Source organism: Apodemus sylvaticus, chromosome 8, assembly GCF_947179515.1.
Source record: "Apodemus sylvaticus chromosome 8, mApoSyl1.1, whole genome shotgun sequence".
NCBI lineage: Eukaryota > Metazoa > Chordata > Mammalia > Rodentia > Muridae > Apodemus > Apodemus sylvaticus.
In genome coordinates, this window is record NC_067479.1 from 24204768 (window position 1) to 24231900 (window position 27133).

General features: G+C 38.4%; 1 protein-coding gene across 2 annotated transcripts in view; it reads right to left on the reverse strand.

Moving 5' to 3' along the window:
• Uchl3 (ubiquitin C-terminal hydrolase L3) overlaps nt 1-26875 on the reverse strand; it is a 32579-nt gene extending 5704 nt beyond the window's left edge. Inside the window, exons 1-6 of one of the 2 annotated variants that reach the window (XM_052190778.1) lie at nt 26747-26875; nt 25991-26147; nt 25578-25663; nt 24040-24087; nt 5762-5953; nt 363-438 (exon numbers count right to left, since the gene is read on the reverse strand). In XM_052190778.1, coding sequence (XP_052046738.1) covers nt 363-438; nt 5762-5953; nt 24040-24087; nt 25578-25663; nt 25991-26147; nt 26747-26821 — 634 coding nt within the window. In that variant the 5' untranslated portion in view covers nt 26822-26875. The remainder of the gene's footprint in view (nt 1-362; nt 439-5761; nt 5954-24039; nt 24088-25577; nt 25664-25990; nt 26148-26746) is intronic. The other variant, XM_052190779.1, reaches the window with a different exon arrangement.
• Nucleotides 26876-27133: the final 258 nt, after the last annotated feature.

The window sequence follows — 27133 nt, forward strand, 5'->3', positions numbered from 1 at the left end:
CTGAGAAAAGAGTGATATTCATTACTGAACATATACATTTTAAAAGTAAAGAGAGTTCACTCAGATATGACAACTAACTCAATAGCTTAATCAAATGTTGCCAAAGCAATTCACAGATGTTTCTTATTTATTTTCTGCTTTACCAAAATGTAAAAGAGGTATATAAACATTCTCAAATTATAAGGTGCTAGAATATCAAAAACATTCTTTGGTAGTTAAAAAGATACTAAAAAGGAAAACGATTATTCTGCCAACCCAATTTTAGAGCTATCAAATTCAGGAAACAAGTTAGAACAACACCCATTTACAACAAGAAGAGCCTGGTCATTACTCTCCCCAGAAGGAATTAAAATAGTTCTTACCTAATTCATAGAGATGCCCATCTACATGAACTAACGCAATAAAATGAAGATCTACTTTTTCATCTATACTTGGTGCCTGGAATAGGAGGGAAAATGTATTATATACATTAGTAGCTAAAACAAATCAGTCAAGTACAAATAAATGTATATAAATGGTATCAAATGACAGAAGACAACATTTATCCACTATAATTCCAGGCCGATTACTGATGTGAGCAGAGTGACCATGTGTACGTCTGTGACGCCATGTCCACCATCAACAGCGAAGACATATGCTTTAGTTTCTGCCTAACTGGAAGTGCACACCTCGTCTACCTTGGAAACCCCAGTGTCCAGCACAGACACTGTCTATGTGCACAGCACATGCGCAGTGCACACTGTTCAATGACATGGTAACTGAGCTCATCTATGCAATTATAAAACTTTAAACAATGAATGTTAAAACAGTTTTCATAACTCTTAAAGTTAGCAACTCTTTTGAAGTTAAATTTTAGGATACCAGAGAGTAAGTTGTCTGTTGCCTGAGCTTAAAAATCTCATGCTTTGAACAATGCAGTGTAAACAATCTCTCCAGATTCAAAAGGCTTATAAATGAAAAGATGTAAGGAAATAGTCTGGTGATTATAACTGTAGAAAAGAAAAAATTAATATACAAAAAACTGTAACTTCTATTTCTTCCTTCTCTTAACTCTTATTAAACTATTTTAACTATGCCTACATTTAGACTATTTAAACTATACCTACAAATTAAATTTACACAAGTAATACTCACATTTCTTAGATAGTTGAATAACATAGGTAAAGTACAGAAGCTGGCATTTTATGAAATATAGTAGATGTGTTAGTTATTTACCAACGCTAAGTTGAAAGGAAGTGGAATCACAGTTAAGAACTTTAACTGTTTAAAGCAAACATTTTGAAGTAGCTCAAATCAAACTGTCTCAATTGTCTAATATCTTTTTAGCCAACACGATATCTTATAACTAAAAAGTTATTTCTACCATCAAATAATTAATTTTCAATAGTTTAATATAAATGCATTGATGCAGAAATTAAAGTTACAGAATAAGCACTACTTTTTTATTCATTACTGCTTTATTTCATAGAGCATTGAGAATGCCTCCAAATATTTACTGACACAATGACTTATTTAATCTTATTCTTTTGAAATTATTTCCCTTGAGTTATGAGTGAAAAAAAAAGTCCTCTTAAACTGCTAGGGCAAACTACCTCTTGTCTATTTCTGTCTAGAACTAAAGAACTCCACAGCTGTAGAAAGCAACATTACAGTTTTACCATCATTCTATTCCTGTATTTCTCTTTACTACAGACCTCTCTCATGACAGGAACTGATATTAAAATTTTAAGACAATCTAGTCCACTAATTTGATAGTTTTGTAAAGTCTTGTCTCCTAAAGATACTGAAATATGTTTCGTATTTTCCACTACGCTGGACAAAAGCCCAATCTTTCTTGGATCTAGTAGTCCTTCCAACATGGCAAAAAATGTCTGTGATTACTCAATCTGGTATCATTTTATCAGTTAGAGGAGAATCGAGTTTTTCTAGGTTGACCCAGGACAAATCAATATAAATTCATTAAAACACAAAAAATCCTACAAGGAATTTCTTAACTGGGAATCTTATTTTACTGACAATAAATAAGATCACGTTTAAAGAACATTAAGTATTCAAAGGCTCTGAGTTACAGTTTTCATAAATAAATGACTTGAACAATGGCCCTTAAGATCGAAACATCATAGAGCTTCCAGTCTTCCTGCTGCCCAGTAAGGTGCAAGGTCACTAGAGGTTAAGAAACGTCACCTGCAGTTGGAGTCCTGAATACGTACCCAGAGCCTGGGAGTTTTGGGTTTCATCTGTTTTAAGGCTTGTGAGTTAATCTACTTACTTCTGTTTTTTTAGGTACTTTTTAAAAAAAATTTTCTTTCACATGTGTAGGTGTTTTCCCTGATGCATTTATATACCATGTGCGTGCACTGTCTACAGAGGCCAGAGGAGAATGTCAGATCCCCTGGGGCTGTAGATACAGAAGGTTGTGAACTGTCACACGGGAGCTGGGAATTGAATTGAGATCCTCTGAAAGAGCAACCTGTGTTCTTAACCACTAAGCCATTTTTCCAGTCCCACCCCACTGAGGTTTATTTAAATGACACTGTGAAAATATTTGTGAACTGTTAAGTGCTATATAAACCTTATATATTTTATTAATATATTATCACAAATGTAAGCAAGTTTCAAATCTAATATATCAAAATTATGCACCAATGTCCCTTTTAACTCAAAGTGGAAATTAAAATACAAATACCTCTCTCTCTCTTACCTTCTTACTCTTGCCTCTCTTGCCCTGTTAGGTTCTTCCCTTTCCCCTTCCCTTCCCCCCCACCTCCACATGGTCATGGCCGGCCTCTACTTCTCTATTCTCTCCTTCTCTCTGCCTTTCTCTGCCTCTGCTACCCCCTTAACTCCCCTCTCCATGCCTTAAATAATCTGTATTCTGTACTAAAAATAAAATAAATAAATGCAATATAATCTCAAGCCAGGTGTGCAGGCTCGTGCCTATAACCCCAGTACATGAGAGGTCTCATGATCAAGAGCGTGAGGCCAGAGCACACAGTGAGCTCCTGTCTTACAGCAAAAAGCAAAACCCTCTAAAGCAATACGAAAGCCTTCCAACTCTTCCTAAAAGGTAAACGTGTCAACTTTCTTCAAGACTTCATTAGTTCTGGCAAGCTTTATCCTTTGCCTAATTTCATTAGTCGGAGAGTCTAAAGTCTGCCATCATTCAACCACTATTACAAGTATTCCAGGAAACCCAAGACTAAGCAAGCATCGAGGTCCAGCATGCCCGCCTGCCCAGATTAGCAAACAACGGAGCAAATATGAAAAACAGAAGCTATAGATTGGGACGTTTTGCATTACTAATTACATTTTTGTATCTTTTAAACCAATTTAGAAAGCTTCTTTATCAATCCCAAAGAATTAAAAAGTGATATAAGGGGCTGGAGAGATGGCTCAGTGGTTAAGAGCACTGATTACTCTTCCGAAGGTCCTGAGTTCAAATCCCAGCAACCACATGGTAGCTCATAACCATCTGTAAAGAGATCTGGTGCCTTCTTCTGGTGCATCTGAAGACAGCTACAGTGTACTTAGATATAATTATAAATAAATCTTTAGGCTGGAGCAAGTGGGGTTGACCAGAGCAGAGGTCCTGAATTCGAATTCCCAGCAACCACATGATGGCTCACAACCATCAGTACAGCTACAGTGTAGTTATATACATAAAATAAAAAAGTGATGTAAATCAATTATCAATGCACTCATTAACTACTAAATATAAATTTCACATTTGGAAAGGTTTAAGGTATAATTAATTAGAGGGCACTGATCTATGCTAGGCACTGATAGAACGCTACATTTGCACTGACCAATCAATTACACAGATCGAGTCAGGTAGGTTATATTTGCGTCTTATACTCGGGAACACAGAGGGTAAGGCCTTAAGTAACACATGGGAATGGCTGACACTTGCTGGCCCTGGACTACAACTCATGCAATGCAGCTCCAGTCCATGTTCTTAAGCACTATGCTATGGAAATATTTGCAAAGCAGTAAGGCAATGGAATTAATATGCAGCAATAAACAATAATACACAAAAACATAAAAATGGAAATGGCAAAGTTTTTGACATTCTCATTTATGTTTAGAATTTTTAAATACAGAAAATCTCCATACATATAATTAAGTGCATTATCCCCTGGTCAGAATGTACAAAGTTACATTGTACTTTGTTCTTCCAGTTCACTTTGTATCTCTCACTGGGCCAAACAGTACTTAGCACAGCAGAGAAGCATAAATATCAAATGGATAAATGAATAAAAATGGCAAATCAATGTTGTAATCTGGTGAGGAGAGAAGGAGGAGAGGGGAAGAAAGGGAGAGAAGGAGACGGGGAGGAGGGGAGTAGAGGGAGAGGAGGAGAGGGGGAGGAGAAGAGAGGGAGAGAAGGAGGGGGGAAGGAAGGGGAAGAGAGGGAGAGAAGAAGAGGAGGGAGGAGGGGATGAGAGGGAGAGGAGGAGAGGGGGAGGGGATGAGAGGGAGAGAAGGAGAGGGTGGAGGGGATGAGAGGGAGAGGAGGAGAGGGGGGAGGGGAAGAGAGGGAGAGAAGGAGCGAGGGGGAGGAGGGGCGTAGAGGGAGAGGAGGAGAGATAGGCAGAGAGTACTAAGAAGCAGTCTGTTGATACGCAGTACGAGTGGAAGGCATAGAAGGACCACACTGCTATTTGATGGAAGCAAATGCTTGAGACAACTGTTGACTTGATAGTCTGAAGGCAATGTTAAAAGGTAAATGAGGGGAAGAAAGGGACAGGTCACTGCTTTTAAATATTAACATGTATGCATAACTAAACTTCCTCTTGCTTCAAATGCCATAATGATTTATAGAAATAACAAGTATCTATGGACATACGGCATACACCAAAGCATTCAGACTCTGTATGTTTACACGGGTTCTAGCAAAGCACAGCCACTGCCTCTAGTAGCTTAGAACATCAGAAAGGTAAGAGTTTGGCTGCTTAATTCTGCACTTTATTTTATTAATGTATGAGAACTATTGGAATTCTATCAATTTGGATATTTACAGCAATATATATGCATATTATAATAGTTGACATAATTTTAGCTTACAAGAGAAATAATAAAATTTGTAGGACACCTATATCAGCACACAAGAAGCAAATTTCCAATCTCCTAATTAGAAAAGATCTTTAGAAACTGAACTGGCAGGAAAGATCGGATCAAGATTAAGCCAAATACCTAAGCCACGTCAAGGAATAAAGCAGCTGAGATGCGACACACTACACCATGAAGGGTTTAGAGGACACTACACCATGAAGGGTTTAGACTGAAGACAGACTAAGTACAGCATCCAGGGCATGGCAGGAGACGGCCATGCTCAGAAATATGAAACAATAAAGGAACAGGTGGCAGAACTCAGAGGGCGCACAGCATTTGTTGACCTAAGTTATCTAAGTGAAACCAGAAAGCTGAAGGATAAAGAAACACACACTCACTTTAACAATTCACAGAAACTTAAGTGTTATCACAAATGCCAATCAGTACTCAGCAATAGGCAGGTACCCTTAGATTCACAGAATATGGAGTGGAAAGATGGATATTCACCAAGGTGCAGGCAAAAGTCAAGCCAGACTGCAGAGCATGGAGGTATGCTTGCAATTTTATTGGGGCAGAGAAAGCTAAATGGTTGAGTGAACCAAGAGAAAAGCACTTTAAAGACTGAAGACGTCTAAGGAAAAACAAACACACAAACAAAAGAGACTGCCCTTGTCACTGGGAGAAGAGATGGAAGATTGACTACACTTACAACAGAATGGAGACCCAAAGATGGCAGGCGTAAGAAGGGTCGCCAGCGACGAAGACGGAGAGATGGACTGGTAGCCTTTGCAGGGCCTACATGGTTACGTTTGCCCCAGGGCAGGGATGCATGGTGACACAATGATGAGGCCTTCGCTCTGCAGTGGCTAGAATGAGGCTGTGGTGAGGATGGCGAGGAGGACTACATAATTAAAAGAGAGAATATTTTACTTAGACCACGTTACTGGGAGATTGTGTATCTTTAAAAGCAACGTATGGTCATACTTGTATTCATATGGTTGAGTACTTTAAATAATTGTATTCTAGTCAAAGATCACATGAATGTTGGGTAAAATGGGAATTTATAACAAAGCACAAGTTTATATGCTGTAACTTTGAAGTGCGCATCTGAAATTTTACATATCTTCATTTTTATTGCACAGACTCATGAAACTAAAGATTTAAAAGCCACTAAAATAGTATTGCTATATATATCAGGTTTTAAAAATGTAACACATAAAAATTATTCAACAGACAAGACACATAAAGAACAAAAGTTGAGAAAAACCTTATAATAGGCACTGGTAAAAACAATTATTTAGAGTATAAACTCTAAAGAGAGGAGTAAGCCCTTAAAATTACACACAAGAGTAAAGCTAATCCCTCTGGAGGTGGTGACCTGAATCAATTGTCCTTATTATTAGCTGACAAGTTATAAGGAAGGCATCAGAGCCTATTGTCCATCTTTTGAGTAAATAGTAACATCATATAAAATGTACACCACTTATTCTGCCAGGTTCTCTTTGAAGTACTTTCTATCTATCTGTTCACTTAGTCTCACAGTAACATAAGGGATCATTACAACCAGACACCCAGTTTACAGGGGAAGCAGAGCACCAATAGGCCAGTGCAGAGCAAGGTCATGCTACCAGCATGGTGGTGGACTGGGACGACTGGATGGGATTCTAGAGCCCAGTGGTCTTAGTCACCAGCAGAGCCTATGTGGCCAAGAGAGTGCTTCAGGGGCCAGCTTTTAATTATACTAGGTTATAGTGAACCCAGGAATAATCCTCTTAAGAATAGATACTGGGGAACAATTTTCCAAATGCTGTTGTTCCAGGCCATCTTATAATCATCACCTTCAACAGATAACATCTACTGTATATGAGACTTATTTCTAGCCTGACAAAGTCACCATCTCCATAAGTACAATAAGAAGAAATGAAAATAAGGGTTGCCAGTTCTTCGGTGACAATACATTTCATCAGTCATGACATTAGGGAAGCAACTTTAGCTTGAAATGATCTCCCAAACGCTTCAGATTCGTAAAAGCCTTTGTTGGTACTCCTAAAACACTAGTCAAAAATAAAATTGGCATTTCTACCCTGGGGGTTTAAGAAAAGTTCAGCATGTTAGCATTCATGTTAATCATCCGTAAGAAATATACAAAGGAATCCTAAGCTTGACTCCATGTGGGAAGAAAGGTGACTATCAGAGTGTTTGCTCTATGGCTCTATCATAGATGGCTGCAATCAGTCTGTATCCGTCCACATGAGGGGCAAAGGGAAGAAGAGAAACAGTAACCAATGAGGGGACAGCAATGGAGTGAAGAGAGACGCAGGAGCGGAGCCTGCCGAGCAGCGGAGACACATCCTTTCAGCATCTGGGAAGGACAGAGCGTTGTGACAGTGTCTCACTGAGATGAGGATGGCAGCTCGGGAGATGAAATGCAAGGAGGTGTTCTGGACCAAGAATCATGTGAGAAACAACCACACAGATAGCAACAGGCAGAACACGGTCAAGACTAGGTCTGGGATTTGATTTGTAATCTTTCAATTTAATGAGTTATTGTTATCATCCCATGGGTGCTGGCAAAAGACATGAGATTTCTGTTAGATGCAACTTTACTATTCCTGGCACAAGTTAGACTGACAGTCATGTGAAGTCACACGAGGGTAACACAGAAGGTCCGGAGGATGCTACACGTGCACTAGGCTGCCTGGCTGGAGAGGAATGCAGGCTGGAGGACGCCATTGTGTTACAGCAGACAGTGGACAAAGCAGCACTGTCCTGAGGCAGACACCCACAGCCCTCCCTCAGGTGCTCACCACAAGCACACCTTCAGGTAATGATGGTCTCATTCTTTTGTTTTGTAAAACTTGTAATTTCAAAGTTACAAAAACACAATTAAAGGAAATATCCAGATGTGTCTGTGAAGCCCCATATGCTTTATCATTTGTACTTATACTGTATCCTCTCATAACTTTTCTTCCTGAGGTAAGTACAACCCATTAATTGGTATAATATTCCAATATTTTCACACATAAGCATAAATATCTCTTTGTATCCATGAAGGACTGGCTCCAGAAATTCTAGTATGGAAAAACCTGTGGATATTCAAATCTCTTATATAAATTCTTATATTAGTATTTCTATGTGACCTGCACACATCTTACCATATATTCAAAGTCACCTCAGTTACTAGTTATAACACCCAATACAATATCAACCCATGGGAAGTTACTATACTGAATCATTTAGAGAATAATGACAAACATCTGTAGATGTTTAGTGAGGCACACACCCATACACATACATATACTCCTCTCAATTGTATGTGAGTGTGCACGCACATAAGCGCAGGTACCTTTGGAGGCCAGATGACAGCATCAGGTTCTCTGGAACTGGAGTTAACCTTAGTTCTGAGTTGCCTGAAGTGGGTTCTGGGAACCAAACTTGGGTACTCTGGAAGAGTAGTACGACTCTCTTAAACCTTAGCCATCTCTTCAGCCCTGCAACACATATTTCTAAAGAAAATTTCTGACCTACGGTGGGCTGAACCTACAGATATAGGTATGACAAAGATAGAAGGTGTACGCAGTGTAGAGCAAGGGAAATCCCTCATAGTCACAGCAGTGCAATAACCACCCAAGCTTTTATACTAGCAGAATGCGCTCATCTGCCCTCCAACCTACGCGCACATTTTGTTGGTTCTTCCGAGGTCTGTAGGAGGCTGGGCACAGTGGTGCACACCTATAGTGCCATAAGGGAAGTTGACACAGGAGGATCACTTGAGTTCAGAGGTTCTGGGCCTTAGTGTGCTATGCTGATAGGCTGTCCACATTAAATTTGCCATCAACACGATTACCAGCTTAGGAGGGTCAGAAATGGAACAAATCAGGCACTTCTGTAGAATTCATAATTAATTTATCATGGTCCTGGCAGATTTTTTCTTTACAATATATAAATATCTTCTAAAAAATATTTTTTAGTTATTTTAAAGTGTGTGTGTTTGGATACGTGCAGATGAGTGCAGGTGCTTGAAGAGACTAAGGTGTCAAATCCTCTACAAGAGCAGTAAACACTCTTAATCACTGAGTCGCCTTTCCAGACCCACTTATCAAAACATATTAGAATCTCTGTGTGTGTACGTGGCACACTTGCAGTTTCCCACTGACGCCACAGGCAATTCTGTATACCCAGGAGGAGTTAGAGGTGGGTGCTGAGAATGAGCTTGAGTCCGTTAAGAGAACAGCATGCATTCTTAAGCACTGGGCCGTCATCTCTCCAGCCCCCTTTCCTATACTTTGTCATCTTTCTGTGTATTATATTTAAAGTGACCTTCTTATAGACATCCTCTAGATGAGCCAAGTTTTTTAACTAAGCTGATAAATCTTTCTTCCAACTTATAATGTCTACATGTAAATGATTTACATTTTATTAATTGCATGCCATTTTTTCCTATGGTTAAATTATAATCTATCTTAATTTTGTTTTCTCCATTTATTCTCTATTCTTTTGTTTTTAAAAATTATTTTTGTGGGCTGGAGAGACAGCTCAGCAGTTAAAAGCATTGGCTGCCCTACCAAAGGTCCTGAGTTCTATTCCCAGCAACCACATGGTGGCCCATAACTACCATAACTAGTGACATCTTAGGCCTCCTCTGGCATGCAGGTGTACATGCATATACTCACACATTAAATAAAAAACTCTTAAAAATTATTTTTGTGATTCTATTTATTTTTGCTATAGATACGGTTATATATGGTTTCTCTCTGTAGCCCTGGTCATCCTGGAATTTGCTCTGTAGATCAGGCTGGCCTCCAACTCAAGAGATTCTCCTACCTCTGCCTGGGATTAAAGGCACACACCACTACTGCCCAGCTAGAGTGTTCTTTGCAGTATTAGAACCTCACAGCAGTATTTCCAAAATATCTCCTCACAGTCTTTGTACTATCTTCATGTATGGCATAAACATCCAGTATCTGTTACTGTTTATTCAAACAATTCAAGCTTCATTTTTGGTTTTGGAGAGGTCTCACTTTGAAGCCAAAGTTGGCCTCAACTTGCAATGCCCTGTCTGAGCCTCCCAAGTACTGGGCTACAGGTGAGTGCCACTATACCCAGCCACACAATGCCTGCAAGATGGCTCAGAGGCTCAAAGCACCTACTTGCTCTTGTTTGATTCCCAGCAAGCAAATCAGACAAGTCACAGCCACGCGAAATCTAGTTCCAGCGGGACTTGATGCCTTGTCCTCTGTGAGCACTGCACTCATATGTATGCATGCATACCTACACTTAAGAATAAAAATCAATTTTTAAAAAGAATATTTTATTTACCTTTACTTGCCCCATCTCCAGTACTTGTAAATTTCTGCATAGGTCCAAATTTTTTCCTGTTATCACAATGTTTCTGAATAGAGAAATTCCTTTATATTTCTTACAATGGAAATAAACCAGGAATAAATTCTCTTCATTTTTGTTCCTTACAAAGGTTTTATTTCTCCATTTAAAATGCCTTGTCACTGAATTAATTATTTAAAAATAGTACCTTGTGAGCTGGGCAGTGGTGGCACACACCTTTAATTCCAGCACTTGGGAGGCAGAGGCAGGTGGATTTCGGAGTTCGAGGCCAGCCTGGTCTACAGAATGAGTTCCATGACAGCCAGGACTGCACAGAAAAACCCTGTCTCAAAAAAAATAAAAAAATAAAAAAATTAAAAAAAAAAGTACCTTGTGTTCTAACTTGCATAGTTTCTGATGAGAAATCTGCTATAATTCTTTGTTTATCTGATACACCTGTTTCTTCTGGGTCTTCTGAGTAGTTTGAACAGTTTCTACACGTATTTTGTTCCCATAAGTATGTCTCTGAGGTTCTTCAAGTTGTGATTTGGTGTCTTCACTTCCTTTTGAAAACAGTTAACCATCACGTCTTCCAATGGTTTAGATCTGAAGGCCTCACTTCCCTACTCTTTCCCATTCCCTCTGCCTTTCTTCTCTCAGCATTACACGCCTATGGATTAGCCATTGAGACTGCTCAAAGCTCCTAGATGTTCTGTCCTTTCTTACCCAGCACTTTTTCCTCTTTTGTAGGTGAAGTTACTTAAGGAACTTTTATTGCCTTGTCATAAAGTTCAGAGCCTTCTTAAAACCATGTGCTTGAGTTCAGGCACATTTGTGCCAGGAGGCATATGTGGAAGACTGAGGATAGCCTTGACCTTGGCCCATGGTTCACCTTTTGTGGCAGCCTCTCTTGTATTTTTCTTCTTGTCCACATACCAGGCTAGCTGGTTCACCATCTTCTGGATTCTTGGGTGTCTGCCTCCCATCTCACCGTACGAATAATGGGATTACAGACACTCATACATGAGGCTGGCTTTTCTGTGCTGCTCACAAGTGGCTATACAAGCCACTGGGCTATCTCCACAGCCTAAATGCATCTTTTTCTTTTTCTTTCTTTCTTGTTTTTTCTGTAACTACTGGAGAGTTGTGCCAGGCATTCTTCACCCCTGGTCCCAACTCTCAACATTAACTTCTCCATTTAGTTTTTTTCTTATAGTTTTCAACTGGACTAGCAATTTCCATGTATTAATACATTTTGTCACCCATCTTGTTTACTTGAACCTTTAATGCCATTATTACACATTCTTTGATAGTTTGAACATCAGCATTGCATATGGGTTTAATTCTGTTGACTGTCCCCTGACAGAATATTAATGATTTTTTTTTGTTGTTGTTGTTTTTGTTTTTTTTTTTTTTTTTTACTACTTTTGGTTAAAAGTCAGCCACCTTGTATAGTATCATAGAGACAAATAGTCCTGACATTTAGGCAAGCCCCATCAAAACCTTAGAGCAGTGAGTCTAATCCATCCAGAGGTTGAGCTGTTCAGTTTTGCTTTCGGTAGAGTTACCCTCAGTGTAAGAGTAGATTAAAATCTAGCATTCTCACTGTGTGAAGAATAACTGGGTTAATGGAATCTTTTTTTTTTTTAGCTCTGTTGCATAAAAAGTTCTAAGCTTTTGCCCAAAGCTTGTGCCCAGAGGTCTTTCATTCATCATCACATCAACATTTACGGTTCTTCCTTAACTTTCTTTGTTCTTATTCAACAAACCAGTACGTAGCTCCTTAGCTCCTCTATATCAAGCACAGGTTTCCAAGGATTCCACCTCATAGAAAATATCTCACAGAGAGGGATCACAGAAGAAGTTTGTTTAGGGTCTTTAAGCTTTGTTCTCCTGAAGAGCAGAGCCCAGGTGAGTGCCTTCACACAGGGGTCCGTTTGCCTCCTTTATACCGGCACCTGAAGATCCTTCCTGCCTCGTCTGCCTGCAGTCAAACTCGTGAGTAGCCAATGAGATCTGGGGAGAGTGGGGGTTAACTCTTCTTGGAGAGCTCACAGAGAGTTTATAGTCTCCTGAGAGCCTACAGCAGTTTGTCTTTCATGATCTGCAAACGTTTATAGCTCTTTCTTCCTTTTTCATTTAATAAAACGTGGCACTCTGTGTTTCCTTTCTCATCAGTAATATATTTGGGGTGCTTATATACCTCAATACTTGCATCTTCACATTTCTCAGTGCAACATACTACTCTTTAAACAGAGCTACAAATGATGCACCAGGAAGACACTGTTGTGTTTTTAGAGTGTTAGCTTTCTACACCTGTAAGTTATGTTCTAAAAAATATTTACAGAAATATCTCTATATGCTGACCAGGCAACGGTAACCACATCTAATTCTCAATATTGTATACTAGACATTCAGATACTAAGGCTATAGATTCTCACAACAATCCCATAAGAAAAATTTTGATTATTTCTAAACATGAAGATATAATTTTTGCTCAAATATTGTCATATTATTTATGTGTGATTCTAGCTCTCTTTCTGTATATGTTTTTGAGTGTAAGCATAAAACAAAGTCCTAATCCTGGCTAATTGTGTTTCAAACATCAAGAATTCTACCTTTATGTGTGGCTAACATTCTACAGTATTAAAATGTGGATGATATATTATTATACTGTCTTGTTCCCCATAATGTAACAGCAGTTCAAGTGGCTCTTATGAAAAAGTGTTTCAAATTTTGGAGCATATAGAATTAAAACAAACAAACAAACAAACAAACAACTACCAAGTTAGCATGCCATTTGTAATGTGAACCAGGACTAGGGATGCCCAACCTGTACTGAAATGACAGTGAAGCCGTTATTCAGGGTCTTACTGCCTCTACACCAGACTTAAGGGTTTAATATGTAACTTTCTGTTTTTTTGTTTGTTTGTTTGTTTGTTTGTTTGTTTGTTTGAGACAGGGTTTCTTTGTGTAGTTCTGGATGTCCTGGAACTTGATCTTTAGACCAGGCTGGCCTTGATCTCAGGGATCCTGATTCTGTATCCTCAGTACTAGGATTAAAAGCATGTACCGCCACGCCAGGCTAATAAGTAACTATTTGGGGCTAGAGAGATGGCGCAGCACTTAAGCTCACTGATTGTTCTTCTAAAGGTCCTAAGTTCAATTCCCAGCAACCACATGGTGGCTCCTCATAACCATCTGTAATGGAATCTGATGCCCTCTTCTGGTGTGTCAGAAGAGAGCAACTGTGTACTTACACACATAAAATAAATAAATCTTTAAAATGTAACTATTTGAAGTTTTAAATATTGGAGCAGTAGCTCTAAGTTTTCACTCTCTTTATAACTGCTTATATCTCATAATGATAGTCTCTTTCACATAAAGGACTCCAAAGTCATCAGCAATTATCAATTAAAATTAGTAAGAAGAACAAAGTTTGCCAGGACATTAACAGAACCCTATGTCCCACTGACAAACTACACTGGTATCTTGATGGTGTAATGAGACGATCTACAGCACTCTACATACAACGTGCAATGATGTACACTTTAAGGATATTTTGGGTTGACTCCAGATTACTATAACAAAATAAAATAGAAAGTCATGCAATGTTTTATTGTCCATGCAAAGCCATGTTTTTAACTAGTTATAGTCTATTAATTATCTAACATTATATCTAAAAGTATCATAGACAGATCTTAAACATTTTACTACAGAAATGCTAACAGTCATCTGAACTGGTGGATAGCGGTGCTCTCAGGCACCTTCAATTAGTCAAAAACTAACAAGGTGTACCATAAACTTCTGCCTCAATTATAGTTCCCCAGACAGACATTTTCTGGAGATCCAAAGACACTATAAAGATAAAATATTCTACTCTTCAAGCAGAACAGCATTAAAAACACTAACTTCAAAACAAACAAACAAACAACGATGATGGCTATAATTAGTATAATTCTGTCTAATCTAAGAACAATGATGTATCTGGCTGGGCCAATACCATGAGTAGGGCTTTTCAATACCCAAACTGGATTTATAATAGCTGGCGGCAGTATCACTGTTTTCCATAAAATAGATAGCTACTTCACTCCACCACTGTCATGAACTTAACTGACTCACACATGCATCTTCATCAATTCTACCTGCATTCCCCAAACAGAATTCTAATTTCCTTTCTGATTGTCAAACTTAAAACTATTTGCAGGAAGAAGGTAAATAAAATAAAAAAATCTCAGGTCCTTAAAGGGAAAATTTCCTTTCACAAATAATATGCGCGTACTCTATTTTTAAAAAATGACACAATTATTCTTCAGATAATTTAACACCAAGGAATTAGAACTGCTTTACAGGCCAAAATGAAATTATCTAGAACTTTATAGCAGAGACAGAGAACCTCCTAAAAGTAGATTCTCTACTATATCTTTCCCTATGCTTGGTAAATTATCATAAAATGCTACAATAAAATAAGTATAATTTTTTATACAAAACATTTTTTCATTGAAACCTGTCATTGTTTATAACATTCATTTCCTGAGCATGAAGACCCTTAAAACAATTACTATTGTCCAAAGCATATACAACATAATTACCAAAGGACTATGGCTGGGTTAAGGTTCGCTGGGGACAGGGGGTTGGAGAAGGGGTCTCAGCACATACCAGAGCTGTGCCTGAACCCTTCCTGTCTCAGTCTCCCGTGTGTGCACTGAGTGCCTGCTGCTCTTGCAGAGGACTGGGGCTGGATTCCCTACACTCACTCACAGGCAGCACACGAGCACCTGCAACTAATTCCAGTGCCCCTTTCTGACCTCTGCAGGTACAGAGCATGCATGCGGGCCACAGACATCCAGACAAACAAAACACTTCATATACAGTAAATAACAAAGAAATGCTTTTAAAGAATAAAATTTGATTTCTTTATTTTCTTTTATTTACGTATTTGCTTCTCTTTTTGGTACTAGGAAAGCTCTGTGTTACATCCCCAACACCAACTGATTCGTTTGCTTTTCAGATTTATTTATTTATAGAGAAGTCTTAGGAAAACTAATTAGATCTTCAAATGGTAGTAAATACCGTTAAAAAAAAAACGGAAATAAATACCATGAACCAAACAAGAGCACCTTTCTTTAAAAAAAAATTAGCTTCTTATACCATAATTATGATTTGTTAATAAAATATGCACCTGCCTATAATTGAGTATAAAAAATTTCCTTTTGGTATTTTTATTTGCATGTATGTGGGTCTGTGTGAATGTATGACACATTAGTGCAGTGCCTACAGAGGCCAGAAGAAGGCATCCGATTCCCTGAGACTAGTCACAGGCCAGAAGCTGACAGGGCTCTGGAAGAGCAGCAAGTGCTCTTAGCCTCTGGCCGTCATCCCCCTGCCTCACAGGGTATTCTTTTAACACTACAACTACCACTGAGTCTTAAAAATAGAATGTGGAAAGAAAAACAAAAACCTCTTTAGGGATGCACAATACAGTAAAAAAGATTATAAATACATAATCTTTTCAAGGTACATATGTGCATATGTGTGGAGATATATATATATATATATATATATATATATATATATATATATATATATTCATATTCATATTCATATAAGGCTTCCAAAACTAAAAATCAGTATTATTAATTAATTTTAAACAACTTTCTGCAAATTTTAGGTTAGATTTCAGCACAATAAACTGAATGGGAGGAAATTTAAAGTTGGAAAATAATGTCAGATCCATGCAAAAGATGAAAACTTTTCTCTGTTCAAGGGGCAAAGATGAAAAAAAAAATCAAGGACAGGCCAGAAACCACATCCATAAGCTAGCACCGTAGTCTACAGGCAATGTCTCCTCAGCATACGGGGCGGGTGCCCACAGCCTCAGGTGTTCCTGGCTCCCCACACAGGGCTGACGTCTGCGTGCTCACTTGAGGTCCTGATTTCTAATGGTATAGGAAATGCAAACTCTGTTGTCAAGCTACCCAGACTAAGTCTCAGAAATTCTTCTCATATAATTTGAGAGTAGACCCAAACCCTGTCTCGAAAAACCAGAGAGAAAGAGAGAGAGAGAGAGAGAGAGAGCAAGCAAAGTTCTCATATCCTAAAATGCCTTCTGCTCTGTAAGGCTAGACCACGACGAACGATGAGTGACATGAGACCTCGCCATCTCTGCATGTCAATTCTGTTTTTGTAACTAAGGCAGGTTCCGATGGGGGACTACATCTAGTTAGATCTGAAAGGTCCGTATAGATTTTTCCCTTCAAGGAATAGCTTACCACTCTCATTTCTAAACTTTGGAAACTGGAAAGGGAGGAGAGAGGACAGAAAGAGGTAAGGCCTCTCTCCGTTCAGGGAGCCAGGGAGCAGTGGAGAAGCGACCCTGGAAGGAGAGGCCCACAGAGCAGGAGGAGCTAGCCAGAAGGCCCGCAGTTTCTTACTTTGAAAACCAAAAAAATAAAATTAAAAAAAAAAAATGAACTTGCCAACAAAAATGTTACTCCAAGTCATGGAAAGGAAAACAGGTTGTGGAACGTAAAGTAAAATCTAAAAACGAGCAGAAAAATTTCCAACTTTAAAGAACTTACTTTACATTCAGTTATGTGTTCATCTGTGTGTGTGTGTGTGTGTGTGTGTGTGTGTGTGTGTGTGTGCAAGAAAACAACTGTCTCCAAAAAGTTGTCTTCTGACCTCCACATACATGCCCTGGTATTCACTCACACGCTTGCTGATGCACACAAAATAAAGGTAGTGAGATATTTTAAAAACTTAAGCATCTTCACTTCAGTTTACAATGAAGGCAGAAACTGTATCTACACAATTAACTAGATTCTAACAGAGTCTCTCTCTCTCTCACACACACATAGACACACACTTGACTATGTTTCTATGAACTCTCCATGTTGATTTAACCAATAGAAAAATTGAAAATACTATTATATTTTATGTATGTGTGCTGACAAAATAGTTTTTCTTATTACTCTCTAACATCTAATATCTACCAATAAGAAATCTACAAATTGATTTTAAGAACACAAGAGAATATATATAGGTTATATGCAAATACTAAACCAATCTATTCAAAGGACACATAAAATGAACAAAGAATAAAAGTTAAATAAACGTTTTACACAAGGAATTTTTTTTCTGTGACTATGCCTGGAACAATCTATCCACCAGAAATACTGAGACACAACTGTATGTGATATACCCTTAATTATATATACCTATCTGTGACTATATACTCGAAATCAGAACCTTACCCAGCAATTAAATAAACTTGTGTGTAAAAGTCAAAAACACTAACCAGAACAAATAACATATTTCATTATACATTAAATTTATTTTATTTTGTGATTTAAACTCATTTCACAACCTTACTAAAGAACTTTGAAAAGTCATTAGCAAGAAAACATTATTTCCTTCTGTCAAGCAATGAAAAGTTTAAAAATAGAATTTAAGACTGGCATCAAAATACACTATTTACACGTATGAAACTGTCAAAAAAGTCAATTAAAAAGGGGAAGCATTCAAGAATTTAATACTAGCATTGGCTATGCTCAAAGACATTAGTGACTGAAATAGAAGATCTTTGAAGAAAAAAAACCTTTCTTATTCACGTTTACAATGCACAGCTTCTAGCATAGAACATATTTAATTCATTTGTTTACAACCAAGTAAAGGAAAGGCAATTACACTACGGGCTGCAAACTTTAGGTGTGTCTACCCCTCTAGCCTAGCAATCACAACTATGAGGAACCTCTTTGGAAGAATCCGCAATGAACATTTGGGTAAAGAATGATATTTAATAAAGTCTATTTTTAAGTTGAAAAACTAAAAATCTAATCATAAAGATTAAGGAACTCAACAGTAAATTATGATCACTCACCTGAAAGTACACAAAGATTTATTTATAATAAAGTTTTGAATAAGAACTGTTTAGCCTATTCTAAAAGACTGGAACTAAGTATGTAACTAATGCTAACTGTATTTTTTGGTATATTTTCAATTTTGGCATGTTTATTTAAGAGAATAAACTTGTGTGCTTTTTGCAAGCTAAGCAAACAATACTAATTACTGTAATAATTACCTGGTGGTTCTTGTTGGCAACAACCTGACAGCAGAGCCTGAAGGCAAGCAGCACTGTCCTTCCTTCCCGCTCATGCACGGTGCAGAATTCTGTCTACTGTTGCACTATGCACTGTTCACTAATGATTAAAAACGCTCATGCTTTCAGAGTCATTGTATCTCAAAAGAATCTTTTATTCTGCCAGGCAATCTGGTAGATGCCCAGGTTATATCATCTTTGAACCTCCTGCCAGCATTCTGACAGGACTGGGTACTTATAGTCAATATGCTTATATCTAATTGTAGTCACTTCATATCAGTACCTATTCAAATATTTAACCACACATTTAGCACTGAGCCACATAGCTCAGTAGCATATATATAGAACAACACTTTTGTTGATCAAAACTTTGTGTAATATAATCTCAGTAAATTTTCTAACATGGCACTTCAAAGACAAAAAAAATGATAAAATCACTACAGAGATGAAATTCAAGTTCAACTAAAGCGCTATCAGTTTCCTGTTTCTCAGTCAGTCCATTTCCCACCCAAGGTAGAGTGATTATCACTTTAGTTCAAAGCATAAAGCGGCTACACAATCAGCCTATCAGCTTTCTACTATGTTGTGTGGCCTGGCATGGGGGCACACACCTGTGATCCCAGCACTTGGCTGGCAGGACTAGAAGTGGACCACGCAGCGAGACTGCCCGAGCTCAAGTTCTGGCTAAGCCTTGGGGACAGAGGCTGAACCTCACCTTGCGGCAGCTGCTTCATCTGTAAAGGGAGATAATACCTGTAATTCCTAAAGCTCCTAGAGAAGCAAAAGCACACACTGAGTCACGTCTGTACCATTGTTAAAGGGACATCAACCTAAAAACACTTTTATTCTGGCTATTCTAGAATAGAATACAAAACGGTGATATAGCAAGTGAAAGATCAAAGGATAAACAGGCTCCTCCTCTGAAAACTGAATGACTAGTATCCCACTCTCCCAGTGTTTTGTTGTTGTTGTTTTTGATTTTTGGTTGTTGTTGTTTTAAGTTGAGTTTTAAAAACAAAAGCAGTATCTTTCAGTGAGTAAACAAAGTTAAGTGAAATGGGCCTATTGTCCAAATTGACAGACATTAATGGTGTGATAGTGAAAAATATCTATGAAACAATTCAACGGTGGCAGCAGACCATAGCCAATCTTCTGGAAAACAAAATAAAAGAAACAAACAAAAAATCCAAAACACTAAAATGCAAAATATTAGTGGCTCAACTTAATGGACTTCTCCTTTGGTTCACAAATCTCAGCATACAATACCACCTCCCCCTCAGCCCCTCCCTTCTCATAATGTTCTGGGTGTCAAATGATGCCATCTATGTCTGTGATTAACTTCAGTACATACTACTAACTAATGGCTCCTCTTCCTCTGTCCATTCCTTTGAACACCTAAGTGGCCCCAAGTTTATTTTTGCCTCCCTGTTATTCTCTTCTGAGAGTTCCCAAGCTCCTGCCCAAAGACAAAAGATTAAAAATATCTGCCATGACCTTAAGACTTATACACATAAGGTCATTGTCTTTCATAGGCCCAAAACACTATAATTCACAAAGTAAATACAATTTCATGATCTAAACTCAATTCATAAACCCCATCTGATAAACACTAGACATAGCATCTATGGTACTTCTGCCTATAAAGTCCAAGCTTCCTTTGATTTGGTCTCATTCTCATTGCCATTCAGATAAAATTTTCTCAATGCCTGGTAAAATAATATCACCATCCATATTCACTGCCTGCCCGTTCAATGCTAGGCAGAATTCTTAAGCAACTTTTGAGATTAACACACTAATCATTATAGTAACCTAACTACAGTGTAATAAGGTAGGCATTATTAGCTTTAGTTTACACAAGGAAAATATCTTGCCCACATTAATAAGCAGAGGACTCAGTATGACAACCTATATCCTATGTTCTAAACTTTATACAATTTTATTTTTTACTGAAGCCTGTTTCAGCCAGCCTTACACTGGAAGCGGAAAGCATGTATGACAACCAACGTCCATGTTCTCAGAGAACCCACATTTTAATAAGTGAGCAAGATGAGGAAATAAATGAAAGGAAGAGCACACTTGCCATAGACGGGGAAGGAAATGGCATTTGATGATAGAATATAATATAGGTAGACGATGAAGAAGGCCGCTCTGGAAAAGGATTGAAGACGGGATCAGAGAGGTTAGAAAGGGGCCACGCCATCACTGTGGTGAGAAGAGGCATACCAGAAGGCTCCTGTGTTTACTAGGTTACCAAAAAGGCCAAATATGATAGTAGCCTGAACATTATACTACAACTAAAGTTCTATTACTAAATTTCTCTTATTTGATAGTGTCCTGGTTAGTTTTGTTTCAACCGTTTTGCAGGGTGGGTATTTTTTTTTTTTGCCACAAGCTAGACTTATCTGGGAAGAGGAACTTCAACTGAGAAAATGCCTCATTCTGTTGGCTTGTAGTCAATCAAGCCTGCACAGCATGTTCTTGATTAGTGAAACAAGATGAAGAGAAAAAATGTCCTTGGTAGAGATTTAAGCTGGTTGTGAAATGGATTTGAAAATATATAGTGTGGGCCTTTTTTTTTTCAGTGACAAGAGGACATTAATATATACTTACTAGGGGACAGTAGTAAGATCATCTTGTAATCTGCAAACCAATCCCACAAAACAGGGACCTCATATAAAAATGCTCTAGTTCAAATATTTACTGTAGAACTCCAAAAAATATTCTAAGATTTTGTCTTTTGTTTTTAAGACAGTGTTTCAGTGGGTCTCTGTAAGCTTACTATATAGACCATGTCTGAAGCTTACTATATAGACCATGCTGGGTTAGACTTCCCAGAGAATCTCCTGCTTCTGCCTCCCCTAAGTGCTGAGATTAAAAGTGTTGTGTCTGACTGTATATCCGTATCATATGAACATAGGTAGTAGCTACAGAGGCCAGATAAGAGCTTCAGACAACCTGAAACTGCAGGAACAAGGAGCTATGAGCTAGCCCATGGGAGTGCTTGGTCTGGAACCCAGGTTCAGTTCCGGAAGAATTAGTCTAGTCAGTAAGTGCTCTTCCTGTTGAGCCATATACCTCACCCATGAAACTATTTTTTTAAGTTTTCAGAACACAAAAGACATTTCTAACCCAATACTAGAAACAGTAAATATGTAGTGAGCTTTATGTGTAAAAACCAGTTGTGAATAATTTGAAATATGTAAATAAACAGATTTCAATCCTAGGCCTAAAAACCACAAGAAGAGATAAATTTCCCTGCCTCATAAGCTAAGGTGCTATTATTTACTTATAGGAGGAATTGTGTATACCGTTAAGGTAGAAACAGTAGCAAGTAAAGTATGCCAACAGTTTAAACAGATCCCGAGTCTAGAATTGCTGAAATGTGGGAAAAAGTCTATCACTGTTTGTTTACAGTGGTTCTCGCTATGCAGCCTAGGTGAGCCTGGAACTCATTTTGTAGATTAGGTTACCTCAAAGTGCTGATCCTTCTGCCTCAGCCTCTGAAGTACTAACATTGTAAGCTTATACTACCACACATAGTTTAAAAAATATATATTTAAGTAGCTAAAAGAATATGAAAGATAAATAAATGCAAATCACTGAAGTCACATGAAAGGGTGCATAGAAAAGATAAAATATATCCAGGTTATAGAGTGCTTTATGTAGAGGGTCACATTGAAGCTAATTCTGAAGGCTGAGGAGAAATCAGAAATGTAATGCCATGAGAAGGAATATTTTCAGAAACAGAAATTATAAGAAAGAATAGCAATAAAATAAAAGATTGCTAGAGAGAAGTGTTTTCAGAGAAATAGCCAAAGCAGTCAGAGTTAGGAGAGGCCTGCAGACAGGCAGGCTGAAGAGGGCCACACAGTCATAGAAATGTGGGAATGGCCTCAAACTCTGTTTTTCAACCTGATATATCTTAGAGCTATAATGCACAGAAACAATAGAGATCTACCAGATTCTCAACTATGAGACATGATAAAGCAGGCAAAGAGATTAATTCTTGAGGAAGTAAAGCCTGTGAGAAGCCCTCTAAAAACCCTACCTTCCTTCCACTCCACTTTGAGGACCATTGCACTAGGAAAACAAAAGTCTGAGTCACCAGCTGGATCAGATGCCAGTAAATGACAGGAGGGAAACCTGTAGAAACATGAAGGGACAGAAAAGAAGGCCCAGATAATAACCTCAAGCAAGGACAAGTGCATTCTAAAATGTCAGTGGGTCATTCCTGCGGCGGCATCCAGGATCACAACGTCTGGACCAAAAGAGATGTGTAAACCAATGACGGCAAGCCAATGAACTGGATGAAGCTGCAGAAGGGACACAGAAGAAGGCACACAACGTCCTTGGAAGTGACTGTGTCTGAAGTGCTTTATTATAAGTAACTGGCATCTTACAATACTCTTCTGTTGGTCTTCATCACTAGTTTTAACTGAGCTCCACAATGCTGCAACCCATACTTCTTCCTAAGGCCACAGCAAGCAACGCAGAAGCACGGGACTAATTCAAAGCTGCCCACTACAGTGGCCGACTGTAAACTCAGTCACACCGACAGTCTGCAATGTTAAAGGACAAACCTCAGAGCAGCTTAAAAGGGATCATTGCAAGGTCACTCAGTGTTTCAACTGGTCAACCACCCACAGCCATATAGTCTGAAGGAAGAGTAATTAAAGCTATATCATAGATTCAAAGTATTTCTGTCTTAAAATGGATTTAAGACTAATCTAAAAATCATCCTGTGTGTGAAATGTGAGTTTTCCCTCCTGTTTATTAATATATATTAAATGTATAAAATAACAGGACATTTATCATGACATTTTCATAATTTCTCCCTTTCACTGGCTCCCTTCTTCTTCCAAAATTATCTCCGCCCTGGAAAGTGTTATTTCAAGCCACATATGAAGAAAATGTACAGTTGCCCGGTGCTCTAAATACACCATTGGCTTTAATTAAATTCTAGTCACTCTAACTAAATATTTTCTAACAAAGTTCCCACAAGAGCAAGGGCTTTAGAGAAGCAGAGAGAAGGAATGGATGAGAGAAGTCAATAAAGTCAAGAGGAAGCAACTGAAGGAGCAGGGGTGCGAGCGAGCGGGTGAGCGAGCGGGCGAGCGAGGGGCCCAGCAGAGCTCCGGACCAGCCTGAAGCCGGGACCATCATGGTGGCCCAGAGAAGATTCACTGAGCAACACTGTTTTTTTCTGGAAGCCTGGCATGACAGTGGTACCCAAAGGCCATACAGGCTAAGCTGACATGTAGACGTCACAGGGATCTGACAGGGAAGCAGCAGGCCACCTGTCAAAGTAAGGAGCAAGCCACCTACAGCAGATCCTGGTGAACCTATGAGCCAATCTGGCAACGTGGACAGACAGTAATGTAGCATGTTAGCAGCCTGGGCAAAACATTTCGTTTGCTATCACTCTAGGGCTGCTGCTGTTGCAAAAACAAATCCTGAGGAAAAACAAAAAGAACTCCAAAATAGGGAAATACTTTCCCACAAGTCCTACAATAGAAGGTCAAATTTATACACAGCAACATTTTTTGAAAAGAAATGTGAAATACCTCAGTCTGACCTTCATGTGCACTGGTTTCATGAGTAACTCGAATAGCCTGTAATAAGAATATAAACTATTTACAAAAACATAAAACAATTATATCTTTTCAATGAAAACAGCAACAAAGCTCAGTTTTTACCATCTAGAATCCTGTAACAAGATGGGAAATTGGAAGAACTTTAGGAGCAATTTAGCACAAAACCTTTCAGAATTGTATCTCAGTAAGCAAATGAAGTATTGTCCTTTTCTACCCACAAATCCCTTAAGAATTAGGAAACTGACTAGCTCATCATTTCTAATTTGCACAGTGCAGGGAGATGGCCGTTTAGCTCCCTTAACTGTTAGAGCAACACTTAACACTTTATTCACTTGAGACTGGAATAAAGTGGGCATCTCACAGAGACTGAGGACGCTGAGCCAGCTGCCTCTGCAAGGTGCATGCTCCTGCAGCTCTGCCTGCAGCTATGCTTATTCATGCATTTCAGTTGGCAATTTTAAAATGTGGTGCAAAAGGCATGCATTTATGAGAAGCTAGGGAATTCAGTTAGCTAAACTTAAAAATGCTCCAGTCAAACTCACTACTATCAAAGATGCAGGGAAATGGACATAATAAAAAATCAGGGGTAAAAGTATAATTGTTATGTAGAGCAATTTGGTGATAAGTATTAAAGCCTTAAGGCATGCAAACTGATCAGCAATTTCTCTTCTAGGTATTAATATGTATTTAATGTACATGATTATATGAAATTAAGAATGGTTCTAAAACCTCAGACAGTAATATATTTTACTTGGACTTGTAATAATTTTAAGTAGTGAAAAAGAGAAAACTTTTAGATTTCAAATAGCATTTTACTAGTTAAATATACCATACAATGGAAAGCTACTCAGCCATTAAAATAATAATGGTAAATATATACTTACTGGTGTTAATACGTTTGTGATAAGTGAAAAAAGCAAGTTATAAAACAGTATTACAGTGTGATCAAATTAAAAAAACTATTGTGTCTATACATGTTTTCTATAAAACATCAGTGACAGCTGCCTTTCATTGGTGGAATTACTAGCAATTATCATGTTGTTTACTTTTATGCAAAATAAGGATGTTGTATAAAATTCCAAATATTTTTAAACTTAAAGCAACTAAAATATTTTGGAATACTAAACAAACAGTATAAAAATGTCCAACATACTTCTTCTAAGTTCAAAGAACTTATCATCTATTGATGTTATTAAAAGGCAAAAGGCCTACAAAAGAAAAATAATTCTCAAAAATAATAAATTTTTAAAACAATCACTTTAAAGTGGATTAGAGGGGCCAGCATCTAATTTGTAAACTAAATTATTTGTTCATCTGCTCTGGACACAGGACTGTCAACTGAGCGACATTACAGGCATCTCAGGAGCAGCCACCCCAGGAAAGCCGAAGCCCTTTCTATGGCTATGACAATGATGCTTCCCCAGATAGGGCTTTATGACAAACCGCTAAACTGAGCCTACGGCCCTGTACAGTGCCCTGCGGAGGTTCGAGAGAAGGAAGGTACTGACGTCATACTTCTCCAGGTACTTGGCTCTCTCTTCAGGGCTCATTGACACGGACTCTTCCAGGAACTTTTTCAATGTTGACCCTGATTCTGAGAATTTAAAAAATGATTAAAAATTTAATTTTAATTACAAAGAAAATTAACAGTAAACGTAGTATAGTATATTTTTTTTTTTAGGTAAAAATTCTTAACTGGTAAGAATCTAAGAGTCTTGGGATATGTAATTAAGTCAAATACTCTTTTGCTGAACCTGTTCATCAACAATATGAAGAGTGGGAAGGATTTATTTCTTTCCTGGCAGCGTATCCGTACATACATTCCCATACCATTACTTTATAGTTGGAGGGTTAGAGCACCCCCTACTGTTTAATCACGTTAACACATCTGCAGAGGAAACATCTGAAGAGAGGGATTTACCGAAGTGCATCTTGTCCTTGTTGTTTGCAATGGCGTGGATCAGTCCGATCGTTCCACAGGCATTGCTGATGGTCTGTTTCATAAAATATACTGATGATGTAACATCTTGTCCTTGAGATTTTATTTTTTCTTCCTCTTCTGTTCTGAAGACTTCATACTATTGGGGGAAGAAGTCAACAGTCCACATGCAAAACCTACACACTGAACACGACAAGTGTGTCAAGGAAGGTATGTACGGAGGGTGAGGTGCAGCCTAACCTAGGAGACTGTCCAAAGACTGACTGAGAAGCAGTAGTAACTGCCTTACGGTAAGGGACTGAGAAAGCAAAGGCATCTCACATGGGTTATTTACTCAGTGCTCGCCTGTGAGACACGAGGGTCTCACTGTACTACTCAGTCCAGTCTGCAGCTTCTGAGCTCACGCAGTTCTCCTGCCTCACCCTTTCCAGCAGCAAGGGCTGCAGGCTCTCTCCATGGCACTCAGCCTCGCTCACCAGGGTTAAGGCAGTCACTGCACAAAGCTGCGGCGAGCCAGCCACAGCTTTTAAGAGAAGAAAGCTAAAGGCAGAAGACTAAAGCTTTATCGTCAACCGATAATCATATAGCTTCTATTCTAATAAAACATTAAGAGTCCCTTCCTTTTTATTTTCTTGATTATATGCAACAAAGGCATCATTTACTTTTAAAGACTATTTTTTTTATTCAACATCACAAATCTGTGTTTACCAGAAACTGCATATCGTGCTGTACAATTACCTTTTCTGTAATAGGGAAGAGGAGTAACACTGCGCACACCGGTCTTGGCACCATGCTAAGAAGTTCAGGCTCCATCCCGTACACGTCGACGAACTGCCAGTTAGGATGCAGGCCTAACTGCTTGAGAAACTGGTAAAAGAAAAAGCAGCAAAATGTTAACCGGTCAGAGAAAAAACCCTTAGAGTGTTAACAAGGAAATGATCAACACGTGTGGACTATATATCTGATACATAAAAAGGAATGTGATCAAGTGTTACTAATGTTCAGTAAGAATGCAGAAAGCAGTACTACCAAACACAGACTGCACCACATAATTACGTACAGTCCTTATTTATCAATATACCAGAGCCTGAGAGGTCAAAGAACATGGTAAAGCAAGTCTACAGT